The sequence below is a fragment of the Lissotriton helveticus genome, chromosome 8 (genome assembly GCF_964261635.1).
Source record: "Lissotriton helveticus chromosome 8, aLisHel1.1, whole genome shotgun sequence".
NCBI lineage: Eukaryota > Metazoa > Chordata > Amphibia > Caudata > Salamandridae > Lissotriton > Lissotriton helveticus.
Genome location: NC_136069.1, coordinates 151,436,259 through 151,450,339, shown reverse-complemented (window position 1 = coordinate 151,450,339; position 14,081 = coordinate 151,436,259). Strand labels below are relative to the sequence as shown.

The 14,081-nt window shown below is 44.1% G+C and overlaps 1 protein-coding gene across 1 annotated transcript in view; it reads right to left on the bottom strand.

Moving 5' to 3' along the window:
• Positions 1-13,705, bottom strand: part of TMPRSS3 (transmembrane serine protease 3) — a 232,240-nt gene extending 218,535 nt beyond the window's left edge. Inside the window, exon 1 of the mRNA XM_078658856.1 lies at positions 13,532-13,705. Within this exon, the coding sequence (XP_078514982.1) occupies positions 13,532-13,705 (174 nt within the window). The remainder of the gene's footprint in view (positions 1-13,531) is intronic.
• Between the last annotated feature and the right edge of the window lie 376 nt (positions 13,706-14,081).

The window sequence follows — 14,081 nt, the reverse complement described above, 5'->3', positions numbered from 1 at the left end:
ACCTTCCTGTCCACTCAAGGGCTGTCCTTATAAAATGCAAACGTCCCCAAGAAAATTAGACCGGTCTGGTTCTGGGCCCCGGCCACCTACTCTGGTGATAAGAGACAACTTGGGTGGGAGCAGACCACCATCAAATGGAAGCATCACATCAGAGCACTGTTTAGCATAACCATTTTACACTGAACATTTCCACCAGCCTTTTGTGGTGTAAATCTCCTACCCACTCCACTCCATAACATTTCAAAACAACTATGTATGGGTGGTCTGTGGCTAACTTCCCTCTACCTTTCTGCCAAAGAACTTGTTGTACCTGGCCCTTTCTGCAGGGGCACCCCTATACTTTTTGCCTTCCTCCTCCCTTTTTTCTGACCTCGTTTTCGTGGGCTTGAGGACTCTATGCACTTTACTACTGCTAACCAGTGCTAAAGTGCATATGCGTTGTACAAAATAAATTGACATCCACAACTGGCATACGTAATTTACCTATAAGTCCCTATTAAAGTGCACTATGTGTGCCCAAGACCCGTAAATTAAAGGCTAATGGTGGGCCTGCAGCACTGATTGTGCCACCCACTTCAGTAGCCTTAAATATGGCCCAGGCCTGCCACTGCAGAACCTGTGTGTGCAGTTTTAAATTGCCATTTCGACCTGCATGTTAACCTACTTGCCAGACACAAACCTACCCTTTTATTGGATAGATGCCACCCCTAAGATAGGCCGTAGGCAGCCCTAAGGTCCAGGTGCAATGTATTTACAAATTAGGACATTTACTTTTGAGTTTTACATGTCCTGGTAGTGAAAAACTGCATTGGGATTGCCTTAAAAAATCTTTTAAGTGTCATTTCCAATTGGGAAAAGATAGAGTTCTGGAGTTTGGTGTCTCTGACTCACAATTTAAAATCACAACTTATGGTGAAGTCGTATTTTAAATTATAATTTTTTTAGAAAGTTAGCATTTTCTTACTGTAACCATTTTGTGCAGGTATCTGTCTCTGAATATACGTCTGGGTTGGGTGACCGCTGGGCTTTGTGCATTCCTTCTAGATAGTCACACGTAAAGGGAGCTGGGGTGTGACATTTGCATCCAGATGGCCCATCACCAGGCTGATGGGCCTTCCGGAGGTAGACTGGAAGGGAAGAGCTGGCACTTGCACCTGAATAGGGATGGGCCTGTCTCCACACAAATATCTGTATACCCTCCTGTAGTCAGTATGGAGCCAGAGCAGGAAGGGCAGGGACCTGGCGATGTACAACGTCCTCTTTGAAGTCTCCCCCACTACAAAGGCACAACTGGGTATAAGTACTGGACCCCTGACACCACCAAATTAGAACTTTGCTGGAACCAAGGGCATTCTACCAGTAAGAGGAGCTGCTGTGCTGTAGAAGGGACTGCCACTTTGCTAGCTCTCAGGGTCAAGTATCTGAATATTTACTCTGCAGTTTTAGAAATGTGTGGGTAGGTACTGCCCCATCAATCTGTTGTTCACTGACCCCATTCTGAAATCAAGGGTCATTTTTAATAATAATACTTAGATTTGTATAGTGGAGCTAATCACCCCTGAGGGTCTCTAGGTGCTGTGCCTAGGTACAGGGAGATCAAATGATTTGCCCAGAATAACAGGATGTTGAACCATCACCAAGAGTTGAACCTGGTTTCACAGATCCAAAGTCAGCAATTCTGGCCCTCAGGCCGCATCCTTCCCCAAGCAATGTCAAGGATAAGATATTCAGTACATCTTTTTTCTCGATATACCAATAGTTACTAAAGTGAAGTGAACAACTGAAGCACCACTTCCTGTCGATTGGTCTGATCAATTCTTATCCTCTTGTCAGTTATGGAATCATCTTCCTTCAGACCTTAGCAAGAAATCTAGCGTGCAATATTCAGAGTTTGAAAACCTACCTGTTTTTTAACTCTCCTGTCATTCTTGTAGACATCCCTTATTGGGGCCAGTACCTTTAGTTGACTATACAGCTGTAGTGCGCACTAAATATAACTGTTTTATATAGCAATTCATACCTCATGTCTGCCACTTATAAGCACACTAAATGTAGGAGATTTTATTACGACCCAATTCATGGTACTCAATTTATCGACCTTCAGGAGAACAGATGGCTGAGACCGCCTTGCTGGTATACAAACTTGCAGCCTGCTGATCACGGTTTTGTTCCAGTTGTGAATGTTTAATTCAGTCTATATATCTATCTAATTTGTAGTTTTCTCTAAATGCTGGTGAATCCTTCTGTCTGCTTTTCTGTCTATACCGCAGGAGGCGGGGGCTGAATCCATTTCACTGGCCGCTATCTCTGCACCAAAATACATGTTTTTTTCACTGAAATAGGGAATAACTTCTCAGATCCAGAGTTACCAGTTACTTTATCAGGCAGTTTTTCATGATTGATGTGAAAACAACACTCAGATTTTCCTCCTATTCTGAGCCCGCAGAAAAGTGTCAATGGGTGTGTCAGTCGGGGGCTCGTAGGTGGAGTGGGGGAGCAGAGGTGCAGGGCATGTTTGTGCCTTCTGGGGAGAATATTGTCTGCTCCTCCCAGTCTACTCCAGGGGTTGATCAGGGGCCAGGCAATGCTGCTGCTGAGGTGCCTCCAGATCTGGCATTTATTGGGTTCAGAGGTTTTGGACCTAATAATTCTAGGACTGGACATAACTGGAATTGCAACTTTGTGTTTTTCACCCAACCAGACTTTTCATTTTTTTGGGTGAAATATCCCAAATCATAGTAGGAGCCTCCAAGTTTTGTCAAGTTTCAGATCAGAGTTTCTTCCGCATTCCACCAGTTTGTATACAGCCAGCTTTTTCTAGTATTCTTGTTCACTTTGGTAACATACTATATCTGATTTCACCCACATACAGGTACTGAGAATAAGAATCCATGCTCCTCTGAACACTGCCGTTAAATCCTCAGCCTTCAAGTGTCAAAACTAAAAACAAGGAAATCATCAGCTTTTTTGCACCAGGTGGCTGCCTTCAGCTCCTGGTCAGATCTCAAAGCAACCAAGCTCAGGGCTTGAGTAAGGCTTTCCGGCATTTTCCAAAATCCTCAATACTCTTGGTTAGAGGATGCAGGATACTTGCCTTCATTAAATGTCACACAGACAGGGAATATCTATCACTCACTTCCCCTGTGGCTTTCTTGCCTCAAACAAAGCACGAAGAACTCTGGGGATTATTTACAAGCCACTTGTGCCGCCGTCACTTTTCATGAAGCTCCGGCTGCGCAGAGTGCAGACCCATATCTATGAGGCAACAGAAAATCACTTTGCGTGGCTTTTCATGGCCTTGTAGATATGGTAGGGGCGGATTCTCCATTAGGGCTCTGGGACTACGCCCCCCTGATATTCCTTCCCAATCCTGTGCAAATATTAAATAGATTGATTTATTTAGAAATAAGATCCCATCTCTAAACAAAACAATGTATTTAAGTCTGGGCTGTGTGTCCCAGGCTGCCTGCCCCGCCTCGCTCTGAAGCAGGAGATGGAAGTCAGGCAGTAAATCAACTTTCTGAACTGTTAAGCAAGACGCAGGGCTTACTGTTCTAAAGTACTTCATAATGAATCATTGCCACTGTAGCCTATGGCAGTATTCAATATAGGCCAGTGGTGCTTTCAGCGTCAAGGTCTCGGGGGCGTTGGAGTCCCCTTCTCTGCATCATGAGAGCAGCCATTCGTCATTTACAGGCATAGATCCCACCCTTTCCCATTCGTCACACGTAGGAGTGGATGCAAGCACATGTGTTTTGGTGCTTTTTCCTCAGAAAAGTTAAGTGTTAGAATGCTAATCTTGTGTTATGTATATTGTGCTAAGACCCCTTGTCACACTAACCTCCCCCACTGTGCCACCCCAGGCCCTAGCTGCATGCCGCTAGCCCCGTTAGAAGTGGAGCTGCTGCCTTTGTTATCTCGTGAAATGGATCCAAAATACGAGAAGGCCAGGGTTCTTTTTCCCTTTTGAAGTTGATGCAAATATCTGAGTCAAGAGCAAAGCAAGAGAAATTTGCTTTAGACAGTTATCTGCTGTATGATATTAAAATTGGCAAGACAGCTTTCCTGTGACACGTCTGTTATACAGTTGTCAATATAGTATTTGTTACAGATGACTGTTTAATCCGGATAACTCACGATGCGACCTTACAATAAGGGATACACCGCATGCTAATTATTAGAAGAGACCCCGGGAAGGCGTGCGACCACAAGAACATGCCGCCTCACATCACATCCCGTCCCCATACCCCAGAACACACCGCCATCAACGCCATGCGACACCACACTCTCCGAAGCCTCCATTTCTTTTCACATAATCCATCTATTCTACTAAAAGCAATGAGATGAGTGCTCAATAACTCACCACGTACCATCTTTATGTTGTATTGTCGCTATGGTGTTATGCAGATTATGTGTATCATTTCCCATTGTTCAATGCCAAAGTATGTAACGGAAATAAATGTTGAAAAACTAATAAAATATATTCAAACAAACATTGATATTAAAATTGGCCCTGAGTACCATGTCCGGCAGAGTAGTACTTACTGAGTGCCTTAAGTCTCTACAGTCTAGCTGAGCTATGTTGGCTCATTTGATCCAGACTGAGAGCATGCAAATCAGACTTTAACAATAACATGGTATTAATGGCACAGTTGTATGTTCCCAAGGTTTGATGAAATAATACTCTGAAAAGAAAAGCATTAAGTGTAGTTTTTTTATTTGATTTACAATACAAAGGTGGACATTAGCGGTCATAGTAGTCCAAACCATGGCCCTTCAGCCTGCATTACCGCAGTCTTGCATGCCAGTAGCATACCGTTACCAACATTAATGCCAAAAAAATGGATTGATTTATGAACAATAAGTGTTAAAAACTTTAAGGCAATGCATGGTAGCTATTTAGTTTCTCTCTTACTTCAAGATTTACTTAATCTTGCCTCCCTCAGAGTTAGCTATTTAATCATGTTGTGTTTCTTTCTCTATTTTTTTCCATGCATACTTTGAGCTGTGCTCAGTGTTTATGAGGGGATTTGATTGAGATCTCTGACGCTGGCGCTGAAACCAAAACAAAGTGCCTGTCAGTGTGTTGACCCCTCTGCAGAGCACCCAGAACAACGGTCATGCATTCCAGTTGTAATTGCAATTTTGTGAAAATGTGTCTGAAGGGGGTGCACAGATGGCAAAATATTTACAGGGCAAAAGTAAATAAATGGCTTAAATGTGAGTGAGTGCAGTGTATGTTTGAACGTGGTGAAGTGAGGGAGATGCAAGGAAGTGCATTCGGGTAATAGTAAAAAGACGGTGCTGAAGACGAAAGAGATGTGATTGAAAATGTGCAGATGGATGACATGTGCAGGGAAAATGCACATATATATCTAACTTAAAGCACAGATAACTGAAAGACAAAACTCCTGCCTCAGGCCTCAATGCTATTGAAATTACAGAAATGAAACATTTTGAAGGTTCATTATTTATAACAAATCCTTGCTGTTACTCACTTATGTTAAACAGCTAACAACCATTGACAAAGCCAATCGTACTGACAGGTTTTCGGTGTAGATCAGTTGTTGTGTTATATATTTGGATGCAATTAAATCTCAGAGACAAACCAAAATACTAGTCGTGTAGCACACTATGGGAATCACATACATTTATTTTATTTATTTTACGTGTTCCCTTTTAGAGAGTCAACACATTTTTTATCCCACTTAAAGACCTGTCTTCACATATTTCTATATGACTGATTGCAATCAGGAGCTGCGGGACCTTCCCGAAGCCTAGGTAGAGCTTTTTCATCCAAAGTTGATGCAACATGCAGTGCAAGACACTGGCCAAGCACACACTCTAAAAGGCTGAAGTTGTTGCGTTGTAAAATGTGCATGTTACAGTAGCTGTTGAACATATTAATGCAGCAAACTATAGGGGCAAATTTTGTGTTTAATATTTCAAAACAATACGTTCCCACTACTTTATAAGCATTGCTTTATCTCTAAATTAAGTTGCTTTAAAATGTACATTACCACAGGGGGCAACCCCTGGTCCAACTCCTTCTGGCCACAAGAGCTAGGTACTACTCATACACCGATGGCAGTTGTGAAGAGCTTGGGTATCAGGTTGGATGACAAGCTAACACTGAACAATCAGGTGACCAATGTGGTGGGGAATTGTGAGGGCCTTATGAGGTAACTCCGGAGACTTGTACCCCTCCTGTCTATTTCCACTATGCGTACTGTAGTGTCAGCACTAATTGTGTTACGACTGGACTACGGTAACGTGCTTTATATTGGGCTATCTGATAAACTATCAGGGAAGCTTCAGGTGGTTGTGAACTATGCGGCGAGATTAATCCTCAAACTCCCTGTAGAATTGTGTGAGGTAGTCTAGTGGTTGGGGGGCGGAGTTATGGGAGGAGCAGGAACAGGAGGAGCCGGGGACAGGAACCGGACAGTTAGAGTAGGGACAGGGTGTATGCTGGACGTGTAGAACAAAGCTCCAGTAGAACAATAACCGGTGTTTGTGGTTATTTGTAGCGCGATGCTACAACTGGCGACGAGGGTGGGATGGGCATAAATACAGCCCACCGAACCCCACAAGACTGCCCTGTCCCGTTTTGGCGCCGAAGGAAAGAAACGCCGCCGAGTGGACCTGCCGCCCCAGAGAGAGGCCAGCAGCCAGTGACCCTGTCCCTCCAGTAGTGGTCAGGGAGTGAAGAGGGAGCCGTAGTCACAAGCGCTGAAACGCTTGAAAGGAAAGAGCAGTTCGTGCCGAAACGTGACCCCACTGGATGCGTATGATCCGGCGTGTGAGAAGAAAACAGAGGTCGGGAGCCCACTCCGACTCTGTCCAGTGCCCCAAGAAGTGCAGGAGCATCCCTCGAGTGAAGGACGTGGTCCCAAAGAAGTCCGGCGGTGAGTGAGCCGAACGCGGTGGAACCGGAGCTTCCAAAGCGGCCGGCGTTGGAAATCTCGCGCCCGATGCGTGAGCTTTGGCATCGTGTCGCAGCGTGATTGCGGCAGCTAGAGCAGCAAGACGTCGGGAGCCCACCCCGGTCCTACCTGATGTGAGGAGATCCTGAGCGAGCGAGAGCTGCGAGGAGCAAAGACCCCAGGCATTCAGCGTGGACCTCACATGCCCGCCCGGTGAGTGCCTGAAGCCTGCCGGTACCCGATAGCTGAAATTCAATAGGGGGATCCAAATCTCGGGAGACACGAGATTTTAAGCCCGGCGGCCATCTTTGAGTCAGGCAGCCACAGACATCCCCTATGTGAGAACTAGAAGCGGCCATCTTGGAGTCAGGCAACCTCCAGCTGATGAAACCAAGCATTGGCACCTGTAATGGAACAAGCATTGGTGTAGACAAGTGACAAGCAATTTCAACAAGCATTGGCAAAAAGAGGCAACCAAGCATTGACAAAAGCAAACAAACAAACATTGGCGAAAACAAATAAACAAGCATTGGCGAGAAACAGCAAACCAGCACGAGCACCTACAAAGGTGAGGCAACAAACATTGGCCAACGCACGTGAGGTAAAGAAACAAGCACAGACGCATGCAAGTGCCAGGTGAAACAGCAAACCAGCAGGAGCACCTACAAAGGTGATGCAACAAACATTGGCCAACGCACGTGAGGTAAAGAAACAAGCACAGACGCATGCAAGTGCCAGGTAAAAACGACAAGTGGACACAAACAATCACGAGCAAATGCAAGGAGTATAATAAGAAAACAAGCCCAAGCAAACGCAAGAGGTGTAATAAGGAAACATAAACAAGCACTGGAGAGAAGAAGCAAACAAGCATAAGCAAACGCAAGCAACGGGTAAAGGTGATCGTGAACACATACCAAAGAGCGCAAAAAGGGAGAAGAGCTGCAGGACAAAATCGCATGAGATTCAGAAGAAGGCAAGACTGCGAAGGACGGTCCCTGAAACAAGCACAACACACACGGAGGTGACCAAAGGACTTGCACTAGGGTAAAGGGAACGCCCGAACGAACAAAGATGTCAAACACGCCCAGCCTCACCGCGGGAGAGTCAGTAACCACCTGCCACTAGCATGCGATTCGAAAGAGAAGGAGCCCTGTGACTAGCACAGTGCGGCTGGATGGTGGACATTTCGGAACGCAGGAAGTCCAAGTTCTAGTCACTGGCGCATACGGTGGTGGTTGCAAGGATTAGTAACGCCCCAGCAGATGACCAGACCGAAGGCCTCGACTAAAGAGGATCAACTAAAACAACGATAAGCCGAGTGAACAGCCCGCCCGAATACAATCAATCAGAATCCTCCTCTCATGGCGAGGGAAGAAGTAGCACAACGACGCAACCCTTGCATCAAAGCACCACCCCCAGGAGTGCAGTATGATACTTGGAGTCTGTGTCTCGAACAGAACCAATGGCTGGCGACATTGGGTGACTTCCTGGACGCCAATGGTGAACAAAGAGAGAGAAAATGTCTGATGCTACTCCTCCATCTGGTGGGTCCTGAAGGCCGATGCCCAATCAGAACATTCTCCAAAGAAGACACAGAAATCTATGAAAGACTCCAAGAGAAGCTATGTGCCCGTCTCTCCGCACAAGCAGAGGTGGATCATGATCGTATCGTTTTCAACACAGCTCGGCAGGAACCAGGCGAACCATTGCCAACTTTCATCATTTGGTTGCAAAACCTGGTACAAGGCTGCCATTTCAACACCTTTACGAATGAGGACGCAGTTCGACTCCGCATTATTGAAGGCTGCGCAAACCCCGAAACAAAGCTCAAGATCTTGCGAGGGAATTGGTCGTTAGAAGAAATCATTAGGAAGGCTGAAATTGGAACACACGTCAGGACAAGAGACAAATCAAAGGACCTGCCTCTGAAGGCAAAATATCAAGATGACTGGACTGATGAAACTCGGAAAATACACAAAACAAAAAGGAGAGAGAGGGAAGGCAGACCAGTGAAAAGACAACGGGAGAGACACAGTAACAAGGAGCACTCCGAGTCAATCAGTCAAAGGACAACCTCAAGGAGTTCTTCACCCTCAAGGTGTCATTCAAAGTCTGACGAGGAGGGAGCGTCAAGTGGGACAGATCGCACCCCTGGACAAGATGGCAACCTACACAACAAGAGAGTAAGGAAGACAATCTATAGAAGGAGAGATCAAAATGGTCAAAACTGGAAGTCGGCGAAGGAACACTCTTCGTCAAGTCGTGAAGATGAGTCTGAGGGGACATCCAGCAGGAGAACACATCACACCCGTATCATGGGTGTCCGAGCACCAAACAAGTGGGAAGAAGAAATAGGTTGCATAAGACGAACTGGTCCTCCCCAACAACGAACAGGAAAAGACCAACGCATCAATGGCACCCAGGACAATGAAGAAACTGAGAAGGAGTCATTGATATGTGAGAAAGGCAAAGATGGAAAACCTCAAGACCAAACACAAAGAACGAGCACGTGGTTATTGAACAACTTCTCAAATGAAACAACGTCAAAGACAAGTCGACGAAGGCGCCCGGAGAAGCGTCTTAAAGACAACCCTGAGTCAAAGAACAACGTGTCACGGCCTACTCATTGCAGAAATCCATTACCTGATACCCTCTTTAAAAGGGGCATGGCCAGGAACTCCTCTGGTTCAGAGAGCGCATCTGTCCGATCCTGGAAGTCGACAAGAGACTTCTCTGAACCAGAAAGCACGTCTGTTCAATCCCGTGAGTCGACCGAGTCATGGTCCCGACAACAGACATGGCGTCAACCACCCGAACGCACCATGGAACCAAAGGACATCCTTCCCGTCAAGAGCAACATGTCACACACTAAGGTCTCTGAATACTCAGTCACTCCACAGGACAACCTGTCATGTCAGTCACAAGTATATCCAGACACAGATCAGACACCGTCACCCCTGAAGGGGTCCGCGAGGCTGACTCAAAGGACCTACAAAATGAAAACAGAGACAGTGGACCTTAGTCACCGGATGGGAAGGGACCAGCCAGTCACTCCGCAAGGAAAGCCGGACGTGTCAGTAGAGAGAGATCATCAGATGAGAGAGAAACATGCCTATGCACAGATAGCTCACGAGTTCGCCAGACAACCCGAGGCCGTGAATGAGTTATCGAACCAAACCAAGACAGTCTCATCAGATAGCACGGTACTGTCTGGCATACATGACCCTGAATTGGAGGGCAGTGTTGCTCTCGACCGGACTAGACAAAAGGAAGTAAAAGTAGATGCGGCGAATGAGTTACCGAACCAAACTAAGACAGTCTCATCAGATAGCACCGTACTGTCTGGTATACATGACCCTGCATTGGAGGGCAGTGTTGCTCTCAGCCGGACAAGACAAAAGGAAGTAAGAGTAGATGCGGGTGCTCGGAAGAGGACCAGAACATTATCCACTCATGAAAGAGATCGAGCATCTGAACCAACCGTAGTTACACCACCGGAAGGAAACATGAGGACTGCGGACTGTGAGAGTAAACAGTTTACACGCAACGTGGTCAAGAATGCCCTGATCAAGACAACGGAAAGATTGACCAAAGCCAAGCTCACCACTGATTCGACACTACTGAGGCTTGAAGAACAGGCTGTCCGCCAACGTGTGTGGTGGATTGAAGAACTGCGAACACTGAGGACATTAAGCTCACTTTGTTAAGAAAGGGGGAGATGTAGAATTGTGTGAGGTAGTCTAGTGGTTGGGGGGCGGCGTTATGGGAGGAGCAGGAACAGGAGGAGCCGGGGACAGGAACCGGACAGTTAGAGTAGGGACAGGGTGTATGCTGGACGTGTAGAACAAAGCTCCAGTAGAACAATAACCGGTGTTTGTGGTTATTTGTAGCGCGATGCTACACTCCCTAGGAGAGCATTTACACCACTGTTGCAACAACTTAACTGGCTTCCAATCAAGCAGAGGGCTAGTTTCAAGGGCCTGTGTATTGCACATAAAGCCCAGCATGGAACGGCACCTGACTACATATAGGAACGGCTGAAGAGTTATGTGCCAGGGCGATACCTTTGATCATCCGAGGCAAGTCTGTTGGCCTGTCCTCGGTTTGATAAAGCCACCTTGGGGGGTAGAGCTTTTTCCGTGATGATACCTCAGCTTAGTAATAAGCTACCGGAAAGCTTGCGTAGGGAAGCTTCCCTCCCCCCCACCTTCAGGAGGAAACTAAAGACTCTTTTGTTTATTCAGGCTTTTGGTTAAGCCTCACCTAGATTGACCGAGTTTTGGGCTGGGCAGCTCTGCTAGGGTTTATTGTTTCTCACAAATGCTTAGGACCATTGGTGATTTGGCGCTATATAAATGACAATAACATAACATAACCATTTGCCAATCTTGTTTCATTTTTTTTCTACGGAGGAGGTTCCAGCCTGGACCCCACATTTGTCCATTAAGCTTGCTCGTGTAGCTCACTACATAAAGTTATACCAAACTTTTAAGCCACACCAATTTCAAATGCCACCAGCCGCCACTTAGATAAGGAATTGCAGTGCAAGTTGCTCCTTTGCCTTACACTGCATGAGGGAGATGTTCCGTGGACACTGCAGTGAATGTTCCCACACAACACCCATGAGTTTTGACACATTCCCAGATTTACAAGGATCTTTAAATCTGAGAATTGGTCAAAACTGTCCACCTTATCAGGGCAGGCATAACAAGAAGCAATTTGTTTATTTCTCCTCTTTTTTTCTTCTTTCTACATATGCTGCATCCTGCAGAACACATAGAAAGAGGAAAATGCCTCCATGAGTTGTTTTTGTGCAGGAAGGAATACCTTCATTTTTGTGCAGGAAGGAATACCTTCCTGCCCTTTCAATTTGGCATAGGTCAGCATAGCAAAAACACGTGCAGCGCTGCCCTACGCCAAATCATTGAAAATGAGGCTTTATGTGTATTGTACTATGGGACCGATTCACAGAACTAACTTAAGACAAAATCATAAACTTACTACTTTTGGTATTCACAGAAGGCCTCTAGTAGTCTTAAATTAGGATTTTGTCTTCAGTTAGGATTTTGCCTTAAATTACGATTTTGTCTTGAGTTACGATTTTGTCTTAAATTAGGGTTTTGTCTTAAGTTATGATTTTGTCTTAAGTTAGGATTTTGTCTTCAATTAAACTCAAGACAAACATCTTAAGACAAAATCCTAACTTAAGACAAAATCCTAACTTAAGATAAAATCTTATTTTAAGACAAAATCATAACTTAAGACAAAATCCTAATTTAAGACAACATTGTAATTTAAGACAAAATCCTAACTTAAGACAAAATTGTAATTTAAGACAAAATCCTAATTTAAGACTACTAAATGCCTTCTGTGAATACCAAATGTAGTAAGTTTATGATTTTGTCTTGTTATTTCTGTGAATCGGCCCCTACGAGTACAATTTTAAAACAACATTTGAGTAAAGCTGTTAACCTGATGTATTGACCTGTGAATGACAGTTTTATGATTTTCTGAATATCTGTAAGGCATACAACCGTTTGGGAATACCATTTTGTATTCCCAGAAATGGAGGAGTGTTGTATCTGAAGCATTTCCCAGTTTATAGGTGGTATTCTTGTGGTAAGAAGATTCTGCTGCGACAGTGATATGTAAAATATAAGCAAACACAAGTTGCAATAAGGAAATGTTTCCCTGTAAAGCATGCATGAGTGATTTGGCATTTAATGGTTCAATATGACCTTAAAAGAAAATTATATAGTACCGATTTTGCTTAAGTTTCATGACATTTTGGCAATAGATAATTACCACCCCAAACCATTTTCTAAATTGTGCTGACATTTTATTATACTCAGTTTCCTCCTTATATGTGAAACAAGTCTGAGAAAAAGTTAACTCATAAAGAAATTAGTTACCAGCTATACATGCCACAAAGGTTCACATAAACCTTTTTAGCAATTACACCCATATCACTTTTTCTTAAATTCGTCTGTGACTTGTTTCCCTGGAAAGCTTACATCCCTTAGACAGATGAAACTATGAAGCACTAGGTACCACAACTGTATAGTAGTTGGTAAATTAGAGGCTGTTTTACCTATTTCTTTAAATGATTTTCTCCATTTCCTCCCTATTTCATAATTTCTTAGAATACTCAAATCATGATTTCATTCTAGTTTAATTAACTTTTTTAATCACAGCTATATAATTTGTTCCTTAGTTGCCCCTCTTGACAAGTCCATTAGGAATTGTCTAAAAAATGATTCGTTTTCTTTAGATTTATCAACCTAGTATGTGTATTCTGTTGATTATTTGCACTTATTCTAATAGAGATTGTGCTATAATGTGTGTCAAGACATCTCCTGTTATTACATGCTTTAAACTCCCCCTTTCAGGTTCTCACATCTAATGAAATCTTAGGTTAGTTTGACAAGTGTTTTACTCCTAGCTGGACCTTTTGTTAACAATCTATAAATCTATAAATCTCGTAGCTAATATTATTCTAGGTTTTACATCTGTCCTCAAATACAATACCACAACTATACAACTATCTGGTTGTATTTCTAAGCAGCCGTCCATAGATTGTCTAGGAGTTATAAAGAGGTTCTTACCTCCTTCACCTCTGTAAGGATTTGTTTTTGGAGCATTTGAATGTCTTCTAGGCTTGGTATCTCTTCAGCTGTGATCTGTGTGTCCAGGGAGTTCCCAGGAGCCTTGTTGTCAGTCTTGATATTCTTTACATTTGGTGAATTTGTACTTCCATTCTCCCTTACGAATTTCACCATTATTTTCAGTAATGTGGTAGAAACTGTTGGTCTTGAGTCTGAATTGGGCCGCCTGAGGAGAAGAGTGCTCTCAAGCGGCCAACTCCATCACACACAGTTCTAGAAATAATGGGAAAAAATAAAATATCAAAACTGGTGTTACGGTTTTAAAAGTTAACTAGCATCTGAAGTGATCTTTAGTTAAATGGCCCTTAGAGTTACTGGCCAAGCCAATGTTTAGCACTGTTGCACAGAAATTTAAAACTTGCATGAAAATATATTATGTTGTGTTGTGCTATTCTGTTCTTGTGCAATATACATGGTCAACATTTGGTAGATCTGAGAACTAAGCTCTTTCTTTGCATGACCTGTGAGGTACACTTGGGCTGTATCATGA